This window comes from Ceratotherium simum, chromosome 17, assembly GCF_057802395.1.
Source record: "Ceratotherium simum simum isolate JZ-2026a chromosome 17, ASM5780239v1, whole genome shotgun sequence".
Taxonomy (NCBI): Eukaryota; Metazoa; Chordata; class Mammalia; order Perissodactyla; family Rhinocerotidae; genus Ceratotherium; species Ceratotherium simum.
The window spans coordinates 18,364,296-18,386,147 of NC_141916.1; the positions used below are offsets into that span (position 1 = coordinate 18,364,296).

The 21,852-nt window shown below is 40.6% G+C and overlaps 1 protein-coding gene across 3 annotated transcripts in view; it reads right to left on the bottom strand.

Annotated features, from left to right (window-relative positions):
• Positions 1-21,852, bottom strand: part of DIP2B (DIP2 acetate--CoA ligase B (putative)) — a 212,838-nt gene that overhangs the window by 30,302 nt on the left and 160,684 nt on the right. For all 3 annotated transcript variants that reach the window (XM_004429014.3, XM_014786452.2, XM_014786451.2), the window contains exons 14-23: positions 21,619-21,683; positions 19,468-19,561; positions 18,861-18,980; positions 16,673-16,787; positions 15,962-16,101; positions 15,172-15,308; positions 11,492-11,572; positions 8,993-9,120; positions 7,162-7,276; positions 3,056-3,257 (exon numbers count right to left, since the gene is read on the bottom strand). In XM_004429014.3, coding sequence (XP_004429071.1) covers positions 3,056-3,257; positions 7,162-7,276; positions 8,993-9,120; positions 11,492-11,572; positions 15,172-15,308; positions 15,962-16,101; positions 16,673-16,787; positions 18,861-18,980; positions 19,468-19,561; positions 21,619-21,683 — 1,197 coding nt within the window. The remainder of the gene's footprint in view (positions 1-3,055; positions 3,258-7,161; positions 7,277-8,992; positions 9,121-11,491; positions 11,573-15,171; positions 15,309-15,961; positions 16,102-16,672; positions 16,788-18,860; positions 18,981-19,467; positions 19,562-21,618; positions 21,684-21,852) is intronic.

The following is a 21,852-nucleotide window of genomic DNA, read 5'->3' on the forward strand; positions in this document are numbered from 1 at the left end:
TGCCTTTTTCTCCCCCCTGCTAGGTGGAATGCAGGAATGACGGCTGGAGGTCAGGGAGCCTAACTGGACCCTGAGGCAGTAGGCCAAAGATGGTTGTGGCAGACTGTTTCATTTTCTTACAATCCTTCCTTTCCTGCCTGTCCTTGCTGTGATTACATGAGAGGAGTATACTTCTCTGCTCCGTTGACTTTGGACACGGTCCGACTTGCTCTGGACAATGAAATGTTAGGGGACAAGACACAAACAGAAGCTTTAAATATGCTTGTGTGGTTGGCTTGCCTCTTGTTTTTGCCATCTGCCTTGAGAAAAAAATGACCCAGGTAGCTGCTGGTCCCATGATGAGGAGACACATGGAACAGTTCTGAACCCAACCTACAGCCTGGAGCCAAGCCCAGCCCAGCTGATCCCAGCCAAGCTCAGCAGATCTACATCCCAGGAGTGAAAAATAAATGCTTCTTATTTTAAGCTCCTGAGTTTTAGGGTTATTTGTTATGCAGCATATCTATAACAACAGTTGACTGACACAACAAAAGAGCAAAAAGATGGGAAGCTGGAACCACAATGACCGAGGAGCTTCCATCCTAGATCTGGACTGCCTAGCTCTGGGTTTCTTTTACCCGAGACAGAAACAAACTTGTTTCTTGTTTAAGCAGCTGTTATGTTTTTCTGAAACTTGCAGCCAAAACCAGTCCTAACACATTCCCATTCTTTACACAATAGCTCCAGTAGGCAACTCAATGAGATTTTTGTCCCTGGGCTGCCTTGACACCTTTTCTATCTTCCTTCTCTTCTCCTCTCTTTCTTACCTCACTCCTACCCATTTCCATTGTCCTGTATTCTTCATAAACCCCAGCCTCTCATGCTGTCTCCACATCATCCCCACCGAAGCTATGCCGTGATTTTCAAACTGCTGTGGTCTGACCCATATCCACCCCACTAAGATCTGAGCAAGGCAATCACAACACACAGCAAAAATACAGGATCCAAACCTAATGCTTTCATCAGACAGGTGGCTGCTATGCCTATGGGGGCTCAGGAATCAATCTTTTATACAGGTTTTATCATTTAACAAAATTTGCTGAAATCTGGTCAGCAAAAGCCATGTGTTAAGCATCTACTATGTCTCTAAGCATCTTTCAAGCATCTACTATGACATGAAAAGATTCGTTAAAAGAATCCTAGATTAAATGCTATTTAAAACAGGATTTTACTCATATGACAAGTGAATGTAGGACCTCAGTGTAACAGGATTTGAGATGGAGAAGGATTTGTGTGTCTTATACATCTGTCAGATACTTAGGCAGGTAATGTGTTTGAACAATACTTCTTTTTGTACATTTCTTTTTTTGTGAGGAAGACCAGCCCTGAGCTAATATCCAATGCCAATCCACCTCTTTTTGCCGCGGAAGATCGGTCCTGGGCTAACATCCGTGCCCATCTTCCTCTACTTGATGTGGGACGCCGCCACAGCACGGCTTGATGAGCGGTGCGTCAGTGCGCACCTGGGATCCGAACCAGCGAACCTTCAGGCCGCCGCATTGGAGAGCACGCACTTAACCACTGCGCCACCGGGCTGGCCCCCTTTTTATACATTTCTTAATTAGTAATGTACAGACATCTTGATTTTGACCATCCCTTTAGAATATCAGCTTCCATAAACTCTTATTTCCATTAGCAGAAACTGATAAATATCCTATATGCTTTAGCTCTAATACATGTTATTAAGATAAGGTTAGTTGATGAGTTGACAATAATATCTAGATAAACAACTGTGATACGATCTTCAGCCACCAGACCACTGAAGTAACCACTGCGGAGCACAGTATATTAACATTTTAATACCCTGATAAAATTATCCTAGATGGTCAGAGGCTCACTTTACATTTTATTATAGTATATCATGTTTACCTTTCAGCAAAAGCTGTCTCACAGAAATATAATTGAACGCCACACTTCCCATTGTTATCTTCTTTTCCCAACACATTTGGAGGCTGATGTGCTCATGTACTGTGTGTGTGTGTGTGTGTGTGTGTGTGTGTGGCAGTGGGATCTGTAAAGGCCAGATTTGGGCTCTCATGTGTTTTCAGGCATAGGAGAAATGAGGAGCCTCTCATTAACTCCTCAATTAAAATGAAAAAGCATCAACAAAACTTACTGATTTCACGTTGGATTGAACAGATATTTTAACAGGACTCATCACCAATTAGTCATGCGTTTAGCCTCCTATTCAGTTAGCTCTATAACTTAGGTCTGGTCAGAAATTAGGCAAACAGGTGAAATTGAGTATTTGGCTTTTTTCTCTTTTCCATATGACAATTCACATACTCTTATTTGCATCTTGAATTCATCAGAATATGGCAAATGCAGAACATGCTATTTATATTGTGCTTATAATCCAGAAAATTTCTGAATTAGGGATCTTGCTCCCCAGTGGTGTTATAGACCCAAATCAGACCCCTAGAGCTAAAAAGGAATGAGGGATGACTCTAGGTAAGAGATGCTCAACAGAAAGCCAGTATAACACAACAATTCAGGGTGGGGATTTCACTCACACTTAGTGTGAATCTCAGCTCTGCCACTAACTAGCTATATGACTAGCTACATGACTTTAGGCACAATTTTTAACTTTTCTGAACTTTACCTTCCACAGCCAGGGACAAAGCTTTAGGATCACATTTGTAAAATGTAAAAACTAGCTAGTGTTTGGCTTTCAGCAAGCTCTCAATAAATACTAAGTATTCTTATGATCAGAATCTTCCCTTTAAGACTGCTTTATTCTACTTCAACAAGTAGGATGCTGATCATCTTGATGCCATACCTTACATCCAGGGTAAATGGAGGCACCTCCTGAGGATTACTCAGAAGAGGGAGCCAATAGTAAACCCAGAGAAGCCTATTCTGCAGGGTCTCAGTTCTCCCTGCCTTCAGTCAGCTGACACTATACTTGTGTTATGCACCTTTGTAAAGCCTAATTCTAGAGACAGAATCATGCTGAAAGAATTCAGCTTCCTGAAGCTACAACTTTAACGTTATGTCTTCAAAGCCAGCATATTACCTGGTTGCTTTTGCCGGGGTTTTGGCAAATTAGTCACGCACGTATGTGGGCACATGAGGATATTGCAAGGATGTAGAGATCCCTCCAGAAAGAGCTGCTTCGTCTGAGATATATGGATCCCTCCTAGTGGAGTTTTTGGCAATGTATTGGCAGGCACCAGAGCAAGGCAATAAACCCCTACTTGATGAATGCTATCGATTGCCTAGAAAAATACAAAAGAAATATTCAGTGAGATTAATTTTACTACCTTTTACATCCTCCTAACATAATCTATTATTTTACTCTAGGATTTTTTCTTTCTCCAACCATTTTAGATCTAGAATCTCGTAGGTTACTGAGCTCCCACACATGTAAAGGTAGCTAATCCTTTCAGAGACGGCAGAGAGCTACAGAAGAGGACTAAGGTCTCATCTAAACAGTCAGAGGCGGCTACTGACGTACAAACCTCAATATGTTCTCTCTGGTGACGTCAGAAACCCAGAAATTTATTTTGGTTCTTTTAATATTTTCATTGTCCAACACAGCTCAATTAAAAAGAAGCAAAGTATTTTTATTATGAACATGACAGAAGCTCTGTAGTGGGGATCCCCTCTGTAAAGCATCTGGGCAAGGCCCGCCTCACGCTGGGGCCTGGAGGCCACCAGCTCCCTCACTGCGCCTCTGCTCGCAGCCTCGTACCTGCACACGTGCGGAGCGCCAGCTGTGCTGGCTTCTACATCTTTTATGTCAGTTGTTCTTGTTACTGTGTTCACATAATTTAAGTAACTATCATATCAAGTGATAAAATATGAGTGCAGAGAGACATAAAGAGTCATGCTTTGGAAAGACTCATTGAAGGTGAGCTCCTAATAACTATGTTGATAGGTATGGGGAAAAGCAAAAAACAACAACAAAAAAGACAAGTTGCAATTTGAAAAGCCTGGGTCCCAAATTTTCAAAAATATTACCAATCTGAGGCATCTAACTTTACAAATTGGAAGACAGTATTACTAACCTTTTGGAACGATTATGACCCATCATTTTTTATGGGAAAAGACCTGAATTGCTGGGGTTTTATAAATTTATTTTAATTAAAATTACCTTTGTTTAGAGAATTTACAAGTACAAAAATAAAAATTAGAAATTACTTCTGAAAAGCATTACACGTGTAAGAGCAATTACTCAAAAGGTGGCTACTCAGTTGTAAAATAGCTGGTACAATGTGCAATTTTATGCACATTTTATGCCAACTGATGTCAGAGAGCACATGGGGCCAAACTATTGCAAATCTTCCCTTAATCTCTATTTTATATGGCAGGACACGGGGTGGAGCACTGCAGGGCATAGGGGTGGAGCACTGGCAGGGCACAGGGTGGAGCACTACAGGACACAGGGTGGAGCTCTGGAGGACATGGGGTGGAGCACTACCGGACCCGGGGTGGAACACTAAAGGACATGGGGTGGAGCACTACAGGACCCGGGGTGGAGCACTGGAAAGACACAGTGGGGAGCACTGCAGGACATGAGGGTCCAGAACTGCAGGAGAACAGGACTCCATGAAGTTCATTTGCCAGTGCAAACTCCTGACATGAGAGAGTCAGAACTAACTAAGAAATGTCTTTCCTTCAACAAGCGTACTTTTTTAGCTAAGGATAATAACAGCAGCAAATATTTATTAGATCTGAGTACAGGTTAGGCATTACTCTGAACAAGTTACCTCTATTATCTCATTCAGTCCTCACCCCATCCTACAAGGTAGGAAATGTTACCATCTCCATTTTACAGGTTTAATTCTCTATTTTATAGATGAAGAAACTGAGGCAAAAAATTTGGTGGAGCTGGGATTTACATCTCATGGAATCTCACTCCAGAGTCCATGCTCTATGACTATATTTATATAAGAGCAATTCCTAAACACCCTAAGAAAATAGATGTCATAAAATGCCGAGGCTTTTTTTTTTTTGGTGAGGAAGATTGTCCCTGGGCTAACATCCATGCCAATCCTCCTCTTTTTGCTGAGGAAGACTGGCCCTGGGCTAATATCCGTGCCCATCTTCCTCTGTTTTATGTGGGACACCGCCACAGCATGGCCTGACCAGCGGTGTGTGTGCCCCCGGGATGTGAACCTGGGCCGCCAGCAGCGGAGCACACACACTTAACGGCTGCGCCACAGGGCCGGCCCCCAGGGCTTTTTTTTTTAACGTTGTTTACCTCATATTACTTCTATTACCAGATATGATCTAAAGTAATGATTGATTTAAATACGACTCTGGATTTTCTACTGAAAATACACCATCTGGTAAGTCATCTATTCACTACCTTCCTCAGAAGGTGCTGAATTTGGTATTCAGTTTATATTATACATGGACCCGGAATCAAACAACCTCTGAGCTCTAACCTGCAGAACATACGATGTCCTTACTGCTCTACTATGGATCCAAGTGCCCCAAGCTGAGAAGCTACAGAGATGGAGAAATAATGCCCCTTATTTCATGCCCAAATCAGACCCTAAATGACTTTTAGAAGAATTTGCATTAGTAAGCTAGTTTTAATTTAATTCCAGGAAAAAGTAACCAATATCTTGGGGAGTTTTTCAGTTTCCTGTAATAGGAAGAAATGTGTAATTCACCACAAGATTCTACCATTATGCCCCAAAGTTCACTCTGAATGAAATAAGCAGTTTGTTTGAAAATACGAACAGTATAAAAAAGTATTCTCTTTGCAGGCCTGATTCTTAGCCATCTTTCAGAGATCAGCCTGGTCCCACCTTCTTCATAGTCTTTTCTGTCTAGTCCATCTTCAGTAGATTTTCTTTTCTCTCATTTTCTACCACAAATAGCCTATGCTATACCAGCTGATAATTCAGAATCACATATCCTGAAGATGGGAAGAAATCGTAAGAGTCATCTAGCCCCATCACTCATCTCATGCTTGCATCATTTCTACATTACTGCTAACTGGCAGTTAATAAGTCCAAATGCCCCAAGCAGACAAGTTATAGACGTTGGGAACACTCCCAATAACATGTAAGTTGCTATGGTAAGGATAGTCCATGCTTTCTTTGGATCATCCACTTATCCAACAAATATTTACTCAGCCTACTATGATGACATGCTGACATTCTAGGCTCTGGGGATTGAGCAGGGAGCAGAAGAGATAAAGTCTTGGCCTTCACGGGCCTTATATTACAGTGCTTGTAGAAAACAATAAATATAAACATAGTTACATGGTGATAAATGGTTTAAGTAGAAAAATAAAGAAGAGTGAGGGGACAGAGAGTAAAAGGGAATGTTATTTAAGATAGAGTAGGCCTCTCTAAACTCCTTATTGGAATTTATGTTTATGGTTATTATTTTTGATGTTAATAATCACTATCATCATTTACTGAATGCAGGCACTAAATACTTCAATTAATTATCTAATTACTATCAATTAATCTTTCCAATAGCTCTATAATATAGATAATTTTATCCCCACTTTACAGGTTAGGAAATAAACTCAGTGAGGTTAAGTAACTTACCTAAAGGCACATATGTGGTAGGGAGTGAAGCTGGGATTCAAAATCTGTGATTCTAAATGAAGACTAGGCTCTTTTCATCATTCTACCCTGCCCCCTCTAGAAATATATCCCTTATACTGAGCCAAATCTCTCTCTCTCCCTAATGGTTTATCTCACCTAGATCTCTAACACCACATTAAAGCTCCTTCAGAGTAAGAACAACAGCTTTTATTTTCTTGGATTCCTCGAACTCTAGGCACCACTTATAGCCTAAGATTGTAGCTGTTGACAAACGGATTGATTACTGTCAAAGATGTGTTCCACATATGGACAGTTAAAACTTTCATGAGTAGTAAACACGCAGCCACAAAAAAGTTAAAGAATTTGCTGAGGCAAGTCAGTGATGTGTTCTTGGCAACCGGAGTAGAAAAATACTATGTGGTCCACAAGGAGAAATGGTATCAATTACCTCATTTTGCTAATAGTACCCAGATTATCTGAGTAGTGATCAGCAAGAAGAAAATAAAGTAGCATAACTGGCCCATCAAAGAAAATGCTTAAGCAGTGGTTGCTGCCACCTCTGACAACAAAGCCATACCACCCGGACCAAGATCCCAGGTACGCTCACCTGCAGCACACGGCTCATCCACTGGAAACTATCTTCCTCAGAAGCGTCAGGTCTTTGTTCCGCAACCACCACAATGCGCTCGTCATAAAATACAGACACAGAAAACACAGCAATTCTAAGAGAGACAGATCAGACACATCAGCACTCCCTTCACAACCAGTCCTATTTGCTTTGCTCGGTTGGAATCACAGAGAGGGGACAGCCCCACCACACTACCCAGGAATGAGTAGTTTAGAAAAGAAAATGTCACAATCATTACCATCAAAACGAGGACTCAAATAACATGTATTAAGCACCACTGTCGTGAATGTTGGGACACAGCGATAAATAAGATAAAGTCCCTGTCTTCATGGAGCTTGCGTCTCAGAGAGACAGGACAAACAAATCAATATAAAATAATGTCACGTTGTAAAATACACTGGGAGAAAACTAAGGCGGGGTAAGGAGGTGGAGTGGTGTGCAGGGGGTGGACTATGAAGGCAGGGTGGTTGGGGAGCGCCTCCCTGAGGAGCGGACACTGGAGCAGAGACCTGAATGAGGTGAGGACGCGAGCCATGCGAAGATCTGGAGGAAGAGGTTTCCGGGCAGAAGGAACGGAAAGCGAAAAGGTTCTGAGGTAGGAACGAGCTTGGCAGGTTTGAGGAACAGCAAGAAGGCCAGTGTGCCTGGAGCAGAGTGGTGAAGCAGAGAGTGGTGGGGAGAGGTCAGACCCAGGCCAGGGCGGCCACGGAGGACCTGGCAGGCCAAAGGGAGGGGGATGTTCTGAGTGAGGTCTCCGCTCAAACGTCCCCTTACTAGTGAGGCATTCTCAGACCACCCTATATAAACCAGCAAGCCCACTCCCACCCCCTTGTGTTTTTTCTGCAGAGCACTTATCACCATCTCACGTGTTATCTATTTCCCTATGTGAAACTGTTTCCCCCAACAAGAATGTGAACTTCACAAGGGAAGAGACTGAGCATCTAAAACAGTGGCATACAGCTGGCACCCAATAAATATTTGTTGAATGAATGCATAAAAGAAGGGGAAGCCATTGGAGAGCTGAATACGCCAGCATGCCGGACCATCTCCCTTTCTTCCTTCCTTTCATCCACATATTTATTGAACACCTACCATGTGCCAGGCACTGTGCTAAGTACTGGGGATATAACTGTGACCAAAGACAGAAGGTCTAGTGCCCCATGGAGTTTACATCTCACACGATGCCACACCACTACAATAAATTACACAATTCAGGAATTGGTTCTTTATTGGTTTAATTAATTTTTCTTACTTTAAAGGGACACCAAGACTGCTTTAACAACATATGTCCATCACTGTAAATAGGACATCAATTACTCAAATATGTACCAAATATCTTTTCTTGAATTAATAAGCAAATAAAAAAGGATATGTAATTGACTTCATCCATGGAATCTGAAATTAGCACTTATGTATCACGTCAACCTCTGCATTAAAACAGTATAATTTAGTTAGAGATGAGTAAGAGAAAGAATTCTTAGATGTAAAACTCCTACAGAGTAGCATCCATCTCAATTAGACTGAGACTATTTCTGTATTGAAGGAACGTAGGAAGTTCAATGTTTTAGAATTCTCAGTCCTCAGGATTCAACAAATAGTGATGATTAAAAACCAAAATACAGGATATGTTAATGTCTTATTCCTCTCAATTACCTTAATTGAGAATTACAAAGCCCAGTTTCTGTTATGCGTAACCAAAAATAACCTAATCACTTGGAAAGAGAATCTACAGAATACAACTCAAATCACCCTATAAAGATATATTTAGAGTTCACTGGAATTGCTAACACTTGAACTTCATACTACTCACCTTCCTCTATAAACAGTCTTTATTGATTCAACAGCCAATCCAGTAGCAACAATGTCATCGGCATTATGTCTTCGACCACTAACCATCAGTAACCCATCCATTTTTCCAACTACAAACACCAAGCTGCCCTGAAAGGTAACAACGATTTACCTTGATTTCCATAATTTAAATAGACATTTTTAAAATTAAACATAATTTAAATTAAAATAGACATAATTTAAATTAAAACAGACATTTTACTTCCTGCCTTGAAATAGATCTCAGCAAAAATATAAGAAAGAAAACAGTACCATATTTTATGGATTCTAAGAAAGTGTTTCACATCTCGACATCTCAGAAATCAGTGGGGAAGTCAGTGGCATCTCACAATTAATGGGGTCATACAGTATATAAGAAGGGAATCCATTCATATTAATTCTTAGGGAGGAATTTTATAAGAAAGCAACCAGGATTCCACACAAGCACAGTTTATTTTCCCAGCCATGATTATGTGCTAGTTCATCTTCTGTACCTATTCATGGGATGGATACAGAGGAGAAAAACATTAATTCATTTAACACTGGAATTAGGAAGAGATTAAAACAGTTTTAATGTGAGAAGGACTGTTTCAGGTTTATACGGGTAATGTTGTTTCCATCTGGCAATATCAGAAATAGGCTAATAAAGAAAGGTCTAAGGAGGGACTGGCCCAGTGGTGCAAGCGGTTAAGAGCTCGCGCTCCGCTGCGGAGGCCCGGGGTTCCCCGGTTCGGATCCCGGGTGCGCACCAACGCACCGCTTGGCAAGCCATGCTGTGGCGACGTCCCATATAAAGTGGAGGAAGATGGGCATGGATGTTAGCCCAGGGCCAGACTTTCTCAGCAAAAAAAAAAAAAAAAAAAAAAAAAGAGGAAGACTGGCAGATGTTAGCTCAGGGCTGATCTTCCTCAAAAAACAAAAAAGAAAGAAAGGTCTAAGGAACATTATAGGAGCCTCTCCTTTCCAGGAAGACAACAGGGCTGCAGGAAAGTCTGCTATCAATGCCCCTTTTAAAAGGCTGTATAAATAATTTTATTATCTATTACTTAATATAATTATTATCAATAATTCCCCCAGATTCATTTGCAATAAATTAACTTTTCCCATTGGTTACAGAATTCCTAAATTTCTTGGACCATTTACATATATTTAATTATCATTAAATAGTAGTCATTTCCACGTGAATGTCACTCACTGATTTAGGGAGCACAATGTAGGGCAGTACACTGACCGACCTATGTAAGTAAGACATAACCTCTAGTCTCAAGAAGCTACTGGACCATCCCAGAAGACAGAAGAGAACCAGCCATTTCCAACACAGTCTGAAAAGAGCTACAGGAAGTAAATAAAGAGTACAAGACAGTCATGGCTAGTCCCCCAAAGTGGACTTCTCCATTTCTTTCACAGTAATAGAATTTTTAGCTGGGCATGGCTGACCAAAATAGACTGCATTTCAGCCTCCCTTGCAGCTAGATGGCCATGTGACTAGTTCAGAACAATAAGATGTTAAGTGGAAGTGTTGCTCAGCAGCTTCAGGTAATCTTCCTTAAGAGATAGTAAGACTGCACCCTTTCCTCTGTCCTGTTTCCTGGAATACAGATGGGATGGCTGGAGCTCCACCTTGGACCTCACTAGTGGAGTGGTAAGCTAAACGGAGCTGGGTCTTTGAGAATTTCCTGGTGCTGAGTGAAGAAGTCAAGACAGTAGGTATAGACTTCTTTTTCTAGGAGAGAGGTTCTCTTAGAGGTATGCCCTCACCTCCACTGCCCCCATAAATAGTGGGGAAGAAATAAATAAAATTAGATCTTTTCTGATATAACTTAAGCTGTTAAGAGAAGACAGAGAGGGTAAGGTGGTAATTAGAGATGGATGAAGGTATATGGGCTTAACTATGATAATGAATGCTTATTACTTACAAAATAAAATCCAAACTTTCCATTATGTCATGCAAAGCCCTTTATGATCTGGCTCTCTGCCTTGCTTGTTGGCTCATAAAGCTAACTGTGAGCTCTTTGAGAACAGGTTTTACATCCTAATTGTCTCTGTAAACCCAGTGCCTATAAATACCATTTGCTGAAAAACAAATTTCTTTCATTCAAAGAATTTACTATCACACATGGTGTAGTGCTGATGATTGGTATGAAAATGCTTTGTACACTATTTACTATGGTTTCCTTTAGAAACTTTTTCAGCACTCTTCTAACTTATTGAAACATATTAATCAAATCAAAGAAAGGCAGCAAGAATAAGTGAAAAGAGTTCTGAAAATAAAAAAAGAGTGACTTAGTTTGAAGGAGTCAAATGAACTTGGGTAACAGAAGCAATAAATATTAACTCGTTTTATGACATTCTTATAGGAACTGTCCTAAATATAAAAGCATCCTTGTAACACTCGAACTAATCAAAATTTGTTCTGTTCTGTGAACTAAAGTACAAATATTTGGATCAGATGCACCAAAACAAGCATGAAAGCAACACCTACCGGCCCTACAAATCCCAGCAATCCTGACCGGATGAACGGCACGTCCCCGACAGGAGAGCCTGCAGAATTCACTGGAATCACCTAAAAGACAGAAGGAAGAAAGTGAAAATCTTAGCTTTTTCTTAAAAAATGCACTTGATTTTTTAAAAGTCTTTTAAAAAATTATAACAGTAAAACATGCTTGTAGGGCCGGCTCCGTGGCTTAGCGGTTAAGTGTGCGTGCTCTGATGCTGGCGGCCCAGGTTCGGATCCCGGGCGCGCCCCAGGGCACCGCTTCTCCGTCCAACGCGAGGCCGAGTCCCACGTGCAGCAACTAGAAGGATGTGAACCTATGACATACAGCTATCTACTGGGGCTTTGGGGGGAAAAAATGAATAAATAAAATCTTTTAAAAAACATGCTTGTTGAAAAACTGAAATTATATAAATAGTGAATCCAGTAATCCACCTCCTTAAGAGAAAACAAACATTCACAATTTGCTGTTTATCTCTCTGGATTTTTTTTTAGATGCATATATTAACACATAAAGAAAATTTTTAAGGGATCATATTATATATACTGTTTTGCAACTTGCTTTTTCACATACTATATTATATGTTATATAATACGTTCTTCACATACTACACGGACCCTGGGCAAGTAACTTCTCTACACCTGAGCTTCTTTGGTCATAACATGGAACTCCCAATGCCTCTCACAGGCTGAGGGTAAAGATTAAGGGAATGTAAACAGATTTGCAGACATAAGCACAGTGCCTGCCCAGAGTCAGTACTCAGGAAACTACTGGAATTAGTACTAATAGAATGTAACCAGTCTTTATGGCTGTGTAGGTCACTCTAACTTTTCACTATTACAAACAGTGCTTTAACGAATATTCCTGCACATATTTTTGTGCATTTGTACAAGGCAAGATGAGTCTTTTCAATTTTAACAGGCTATCTTACAAAATTATTATAGCAATTTACACTCCACCAATACCATATTAGAATGTTTTTCCTACACCCTGGCTAGTACCATACATTATCAATTTTTCCAAACTTTGCCAATCTGGTAGGCAAAAAAATATATCCCACTGTTACTTTAATTGCATTTCTTTCTTAACAATATAGATGAATTTCTTTTCCCTTGTTTAATGGCCCTTTGTATTTCTTTTGTGAATAGCCCATTCATGTCTCCTGTCTATTTTTTCTATTTTATTGGGTTTTTTCCCTTTGATTTTTATAATTTTATTTATTTATTTATTTTTCCACCAAAGCCCCAGTAGATAGTTGTATGTCATAGCTGCACATCCTTCTAGTTGCTGTATGTGGGACGTGGCCTCAGCATGGCCGGAGAAGCGGTGCGTTGGTGTGCGCCCGGGATCTGAACCCGGGCCGCCAGCAGCGGAGCGCACGCACTTAACCGCTAAGCCACGGGGCCGGCCCTCCCTTTGATTTTTAAGATTTCTTTTTTCATATGGGGAACAATTATAACAAGAGCTAACATTTATTAAATGCTTATCATGTGCCAGGCATATTTCCAACTGCTTTAGTTAATCCTCAGGACAACCCTATGAAGCAGGATTATTATTTCCATTTTACAGATGAGAACGTGAGGCACAGAGTTTCCTCTGCCTCCCATCAAACAGTTAGTAAGTAGTGGTGATGGAAAATTAGCTCTTTGCTCTCATATGTGTTAGAAAAGTTTTCTCACCAGTAGCTTATTTTTAAAATACACTTTTATCTTCTGCCCAGTCATTACTAGGTCTTTTGCCCTGGTGAAATGTTAACCACATTGGAAAACTCTCTCAGGGTTTAAATATAAGAATCCAGTGAGAAAAATATAAGAAACTTTAATTTGCAAAACCAAGGCAATAGTTTTCTCCTTTTTTGGTTAGGATTTTTATTCTACTTCATTACCATTACATTTATACTGCAGATTTCAAAATTTCTTCATCACTATGGACCTAGCAGTTTGATATTAAATCTCAGAATTTTGACTAGGCAGTTGCCCTCATAGGAAAGGCAACGTAATAAAATACTATCAGTACCTGCAAACACTGCTTGATAGTAAGGAAAATGCAATGAAGAAAACTTCAGATATTGGAAACATAATGTACACCAAGCATTTAAAAATAACAGAAATAGGGTGAGATTTAAGTTGGTACAATGTATGTAGACTCAGTAGAGGTAATCGGTCACCTGTGAAAGTAAACCAAGAGACTGGCAGTGAACATATGCTTTAAGAGTTTGTAAAGGTCCACTCCTATCAAGGTGAACTGGTCACAACTTCTGAAGGTAGGCCAAGAATGTAGTAGTAAAAAGATGATGAATGTAGTGATTTATATTATACCATTTTAGGCTATGTAAACACAGACGAGGGTCAGTCCAGGAGCTCTTAACCTCTTTCAGCCACCACACCATTCATATAGATAACACTCTGTTACCAGTTACATCTACTATTACATAATTACATGCACTGACTTTCAAGTGGGATGGTAGATAGATGTACCCAGCCATACTGAGATTGAGAATCACTAGACTAGATGATATAAAAAGGAAGCTCAAAGAACTGAAAATTGGCAGTGGTCATATAACCCCTGTCTAGTGTGAAGGGCACATGGCCCAGAAACGAGTTCTCTGATCCCTAAAAGGTACCCTGAGGCAGGTTAATCCCAATTATGAAATATAGATAATTAATTATGCCTGTTCTGATTTCCAGGCTCACCAGGCAACTTTCTTTTTTTTTTTTAAAGATTTTATTTATTTTATTTTTTCCCCCCAAAGCCCCAGTGGATAGTTGTGTGTCGTAGCTGCACATCCTTCTAGTTGCTGTATGTGGGACTCGGCCTCAGGATGAACGGAGAAGTGGTGCCTCGATGCGCACCCGGGATCCGAACCCGGGCCGCCAGCATCGCAGCGCGCGCACTTAACCACCAAGCCACAGGGCCGGCCCTCACCAGGCAACTTTCATCACAATTTGGCTTCACACGCAGAACCCCCTGCAGGGAAACAATGTGCTAGTTTCACTAGAATATGAGTGATTTGAGGAGCTTTGTTTGTTTTCCTGATGTACCACAAGCATCTAGAATAGTGCCAGACACATAGAAGGTGCTCAATAAACATTTGTCTGAAAGACTGAAGAATGGGAGCAATCTGCCCCCGTGACAGGGCAGCTCTTCATTTTTCATCAGGAACCTGGCATTCTGGTTTACACCAGTCTTTACGAGCTCCGTTAATGGGAGTCTACTCTCAAGAGATGGATCCATTCTCACTGTAGTCTCAAAATTACATTTTGGGGCTTATAAAGTTCAAACCATGGCATATGCACCAGAGTGAATTGTTGTGAGGCCTCCTACTCTTTCTTTACTTAACAGATAAGCAATAGCCCTTCCTGTGTGGCAGGTGCTATTCCAAGCACTTTATAAATATTAACTCACTTAGTTCTCACAACAAGCCTATGAGGTAGGCACTATAATTACTCACATTTTAAAGATAGGGAAATTGGGGCACAGAGAGGTTAAGCAACTCACCCAAGGGCAGCAGTGAGTGGCAGAGCTAGGACTCGAAGTTGGCCAGCCCAGCTCTAGAGTAACACTCTCAACCATGACATTATGCCATGTCCCATCAGCCAGCTTATCTGCCCTGGTGACACCCTGACCTCACCAAACAGTTTCCCTGTGAAACTTTAATATCATGTACCTCAAATGTATTTTTGGTCACACCAGCAAGCCCAAAGTACATCATGCCTCCTGTTCTGGAGCTGACGCAGATTTCTCCAATCTCATCTGTTCTGCAGAGTTGGGGAGGTCCATCGGGTCTCACAATGCACATCATCCCTAGCGTACAGAAAACACAGTTAAGGGATAAAGATTCTGGAAAACTTCTGCAAAATAACAGCTCATCCTTGTGAACCCAGGGAAGTTGTGCATTTACTGAGTGGCATTAAGTAAGAATACCAAACAGGAATGTTAAAAATAGACCTGACACTACAAAAAGATATCTTAAATTTCCATTTTTCAGCCCTAATGAAAAACAAATAATTTTTAAAATTCAGCAAATAAAACATACAACAGATGCAAACTGAAGCTTTTAAAGACAGTGACTTGTTAAAAATGACTGCAAAGTCCAAAGAAATAGGTTAAATGAATTTACCCCTAGGTAGATCCAACACTCACGAAAGCAGTGTGCTCTAACTTTCTGCCAGCCCCAAGGTCTTGGCAATTACAGTGAAAACCAGACAATTTTAGTATCACTCAGTACTTAGCTTTCCATGTGAACGACTGTAATTGAAGAATTCACAATTAAATCATACAACACTGCTGGAAGGTAAGTATAATCAGAATCACCTAACCATTAGAGAGGCTTTGAGAAATTAAGTGACTAAGTACTGAATTTTGGATTCCTGGTTTTGAATCTCATATTTTATCAGACTTGACTATCCCTAACAATAAATCTTTATGGAAAACCAAACGTGCTCCTGAGAACTCACCACCGGGCATTACATGTCCCACATCCTGGACCGTCAGTGCTGAATTTTTATCTTCAGTATTGACCCGTATGACCCCATAGCTCAATCCATTCATTGAGAGAATGGCTCTTCCCGGCAAAGGGGCCCCTGGAACTCCAGGCCTGAAAACAACATAAACTCATCAAACTTGGCAAATTAAATGATATTAAGTAAAAAGTATGAATAGGTAGGAAACCAAATTTCCTCTTGCTACCACACACACAAAAATCCTCATTTTCTCTACCAAAAACATGCCAAATTAATCAAATTTACATGTACAAAGCATGGTCAACTTTCACTCAAGTGGAAAAAGTAAATTTTAATCAGTTGTTAAGAACAGATTGGCTTGGGTGTACTATATATGTACTTTCTATACTTAAACTACAATCAAGAACAGACTATTTCTAGTCTAAGTTGCTAACTAAGGATTCTTGAAGAGTACAACAACACAGAAAAAGAACTAATTCCCAAATACGAGATGAGAATAATTAAAGTAAATTTTCAGTTTGCCAGTTACACTCAAGGCAAGAGTGGGAAAAATAAACGAGATGCTTCAGACTGCTTTACAAAGTCATTTTCCACTTTTAGACTTATGAAGCAGAAAATCAGCACTCCTCGGCATCGCCTGGTAAGTACTGCACATTTGATCGAAATTGTAAATTACATCAAGAGCACTGACATTCTGAACAGTACCTTCGGATTGCAACAGTCATGGCTTCAGCAGAAGTAGCACATGGACAGATGGCCTCAGGCTTCAGCCCATGACTTTGGAACAGACTCAGGAAGGCATCGCAGGATGACACAGACCCTAAGGAGGTGGAACAGATCATCTTGAAAGCTGAAATTGTGACTTTCCTTACTGCAGGAAACTGGTAAAGAATGGAGAGCCAACATATTTGTTTCTCATGAGAACTCTCATTGTACATCATTAATTCCATACAAATATGTTATTGTGCCTGTGAGATGGTTGATACGTTTCAAGGACAAATGAATACTCATCCAGCCCGTGAAAGGTCACTGACACTATTTAAGGTTACAATTTGGAATCAAGGCTGCTCCCACCAAACTGCCCAATCAATAGCAGAGATGCACTGCAGGCAGTAGGTAGCCAGTTTGGAACTCAGCAACTCTCCCTGAAGTAACTATTTTAGCCAGTGCAGTACTAATATTCTGACTTCCATTCTCTTCTATGTGATATTCTCTGCCTTGTTTCTTACTAAAGTCAATCCCATGCCTATGTTTTTGTGTGTGTGTGTGTGAGGAAGATCAGCCCTGTGCTAACATCTGCCAATCCTCCTCTTTTTTTTTTTTTTCGCTGAGGAAGACTGGCCCTGGGCTAACATCCGTGCCCATCTTTCTCTACTTTATATGGGACGCCGCCACAGCATGGCTTGCCAAGTGGTGCGTCAGTGCGCACCCGGGATCCGAACAAGCGAACCCCGGGCTGCCGCAGCAGAACGCACACACTTAACCGCTTGCGCCACCGGGCCAGCCCCCCATGTCTATGTTTTATATCTGGATGATCACTGTGACTACTGACAAAATCCATTTATGACAAAGAGCACAGTATCTAAGGCTTCACCTGATCCTACTGTGTGGTGGTTCAGGGTGTTTGTGCTTGTGGGGAGAAGCAGGTAACATAGTAAGATCTCTAAAAGCTTTTGCAAATTCCTTTGATTTGATGATAAGGGGAATTTTCATCAAGTCCAGACACTTGGTTACATCAAGTCACCCTCTTAACGTTCATTTTAATTGCATGATAGAAAAACGATATAAATGAGTGAGCAAGGAGTGGTTTTAAAAGTTTATGGGGCCGGCCCCGTGGCTTAGCGGTTAAGTGCGTGCGCTCCGCTACTGGCGGCCCAGGGTTCGGATCCTGGGTGCGCACCGAGGCACCGCTTCTCCGGCCATGCTGAGGCCGCGTCCCACATACAGCAACTAGAAGGATGTGCAACTATGACATACAATTATCTACTGGGGCTTTGGGGGAAAAAAAAAAAAGGAGGAGGATTGGCAATAGATGTTAGCTCAGGGCTGGTCTTCCTCAGCAAAAAGAGGAGGATTAGCACGGATGTTAGCTCAGGGCTGATCTTCCTCAAAAAAAAAAAAAAAAAAAAGCTTATGGACCCATCGAGTGATGAATGGATAAATAAAATGTGGTATATCTATACAATGTAATATTATATGGCAATAAAAAGGAATGAAGTATGGACACATGCTACAGCATGGATGAACTTGAAAACACGCTAAGTGAAAGAAGCCTGTCACAAAAGACCACATACAATATGATGGCCTTTATATGCAACGTCCAGAATAGGTAAATCTATAGAGACAGATTAGCAGTTGCCTAGGGCTAGGGGACAGAGGGGGAGAAATGGAGAGTGACTACTCAGGGGTATGGGATTTCTTGTGGGGATGATGACGTTCTAAACTTAGATCATGGTGATAGTCGCATAACTCTGTGAATATACCGAAGCCATTGAACTGTACACTTTAAGTGGATAAGTTTTATGGTATGTGAGTTATATCTCAATACAGATCTTAAAAAAAAATACTTAGGGGCCGGCCCAGTGGCATAGTGGTTAAGTTCACACACTCCACTTCGGCGGCCCAGGGTTCAGGGGTTCAGATCCCAGGCGCGGACCTACACACTGCTTGTCAAGCCATGCTGTGGCAGTGTCCCATATACAAAGTAGAGGAAGACTGGCACAGGTGTTAGCTCAGGGACCATCTTTCTCAAGCAAAAAAGAGGAAGACTGGCAAGAGATGTTAGCTCAGGACCAATCTTCCTCATAAAGAAAAAAAAAAAACATAAAGGGGTCAAAACCTCAACCTACCAAAGGAAAGGATAGTTCCAGACCCACACTCTAGAAATACTCACAGGGATTAGCTCCATCAGTTACAATTAACATCCGGAGGGAACTCAAGCTCACGTCTCTTTGGTCCCGATGGGCCATCATAGCCCAGTGCAAGTCTCGACATTTCACTAAAGCTACCTTGGCTATAAATTCAAAAGGAATAAAGTTAACACAGACATACACCCTAAATTTGGTAGATATTTAATATACTATAATAAAAACATTTTTACTTATTTTAGAGATCATCATTTTCACTAAGAGAAAATAAAAAATGTTTCAAAGAAATTGTGCCAGGTGCTCTGAGGCAGCAGCGACTGACTGGACACACAATTGTTTTGCTCACTGTGACCTGTAGGTAGGCTACATATCCCAGCCCAGGAAGCTTTGAACCCCAAAGCACCCAAAAAATCTAATTCAGGGCTCAGATTCAGGCAAATTCATCTCAATTCTTAAGAAAGGACATCAAGTGAGATGAAATAGACAACATACCTAATTTTATAGTAACTGAACTCTAAAATTCATCAAGCCACCTAGGCATAGAATTATGTCTCTGGAAGAGAAATTTGAAAATCCCTGAAATCTTGGTTCCAACAGTCACATAACGGAAGCTTAGATGCTGTGTGTAACTACCTTTGTGGGCATGTACTCTTTGGACCCAAGAGAGAGGGCAAGTCTTCATAACAGAGTAGGGTACGCTAATTGTATGCATCTTACTCATCACATTCTGAAAAGCAAAGAAAGATAAAAAGTAACCAACACCTAATACATACTTAGCATTTTAAAATTGAACTGATATTTTGTTAACGATTTTAATCATACAAGTAATACTCAAATACATGCTCTTTAAAAAAAATCTGAAATATTAACTTTCAAGTTGAAGTCTCCTCTGCTACCTACCCTCAAATCTGGTTCCCTCCGCTCCTCCTCAGAGATAATCACTGTTATGAATCTGGCATGTGTCCCTCCAGTCCTTTTTCTATGTATTTACATACGTATTTGTCCCCATAGAAATGTAAAAGTATTTTTAAGATAAAAGACATCATATTACACATATATCTGCAACTTGCTTTTTTTCACTTAAATTGTTTTAGAGCCAAATCTATGCACATCAGTATAAGAGATCTACATAATTCTTTTGAACCGCTGCATAGTATTCCATAGTATGACTATACCTCAATTTATTTAGGCATTTCTTTATTACTGACCATTTTTTCGCTATTACAAACAATGTTTCAAGGAACACCTTTATACGCACTTCCCTCGGCACGTGTGCAAGTGTTTCTCCAGGGTAGACAGAGAAAAGTGGTAATGCTGGGCCTTACGATATATGCTTTTTAAATTGAGCAGATACCGCCAAACTGCCCTCCAACCCACCAAGTGCCTTCACCATGCTCATGTTCACCACATACCACAAAGGCTTGGGTATTACAAAGCAAGAAATCAAAGTTTCCCTGTTGCTTACAGGAGATCCTGCCCAGACCTGTTAGGCATTTGGGTAGATAAAGCCGAGGGAGCTGAGGGAGTCACGCAATCTGGTATCTCTCCTGCCACCCAAACCAAACATACCCAGGACTTCCTGTCTCCAAAGAGACTCAGCCCGGCAGAGAAACTAAGTCTTGGTATTTAGACTGGCCATTTTGTTCACCACCTAAGTGGCCCAAACAAACCAAGATACCATTATAAACCTCTTTTTCCTCCCCAACCCAAGTTTTCCAGCTATGATGACAAACGTTTGTATTTCAGGTAAAGAAGAGTTTTTATAACTAATTCTTCACACATGTCCCTATCTCGTTCTTTGTATCACAAGGAGAAGATCCCCCTAACTTCTCACAAGGGTTTTTTAACCTCTGATAAAAAACAAAATGGGAAGGGCTTCAGAAAAGAGCCATAAAGTATGTATACTCAAGGAATGAGGCCCTTACTAATTTGAGGGGTCCTGGGTGAAAAGGGACCCTCCTCCTCTTCCCCCATGCTTCATTTTCTACTCCTTCTCGGACTCCTGCAATGCGTAAGGAAGGTGAATGAGATCCTCTCAAAGGTCCTTTCTAATTCTAGAATCTGTCTCTCTTCTCTCTCCCCACTCCCAATCAGCTTGCTACATATGATAGCTTTTCTCACTTGAAATGTCCCCTCTCTCTACCTCCACCTCAAAAATATCTCTGAAAAATGGATAAAATTTAGCCATATAAAGTCCAACTCAGCTGTCACCTCTTCCATAAAAATGGCCTTGATGCCAGAGCTGAGAGGAACTCATCTTCTGTTTCCTCTATTACAGAAAGTAGCCTGATCTCCCTTGTTACTCTATTCTTTAACTGCAGCATGCAGTCGTTCTATACATTTTGTCCCATGGAAAGGCTAGATGTTATTAACCACAGTTGCCAAGTTCTAAATATATGTATGTAATCCTTCCTTCAGAAAAGAGAAGAGGAAAATCTCAAACATACTTTTTTAATCATAAATAAATGTATAGTCATTTGTAGAATCTTTTAGGCTTTGAGCCATCATAGCAGATGTTTTTATAATTTTTGATCCTCAGTTCTCCCCCACAATATTATGTGAAGGGTATGCCCAACTACACATGAAGAAAAAACAGAATTACCTTCTCCTTTAAAAAACTTACTGTTTGTATTACAAAATTAAATTCTTCTGGAAAATATTATTGATCTTTTGAGGGCTTAAATTTCAATCAAGCACTGAGAGATGCTCTGGTTACATAGCACGCATACTCACCTGAATCCTAAGCATAATTTACACTAAAGGCCTTAATTCTGAGGAGCTTACCGCAAACATGCCATGCCACAGCCCGGCATCCTTCTTAAAGTCTAAAACATTTACTACTGTCTCCCCTAAAATAGAAAAAATAGGAAAAAACATAAGGAAATCATCTTTAGTGTTAAGTAGCAAAGTCATGTCACTTACTTCTATTAAACAACTGATTTGGTACTTTTAAAGAAATTACTAAAAGCTCTCAGGATCTTCTGATTACTTGAGGGTCCCCTCAAACTGGCTGGGGAG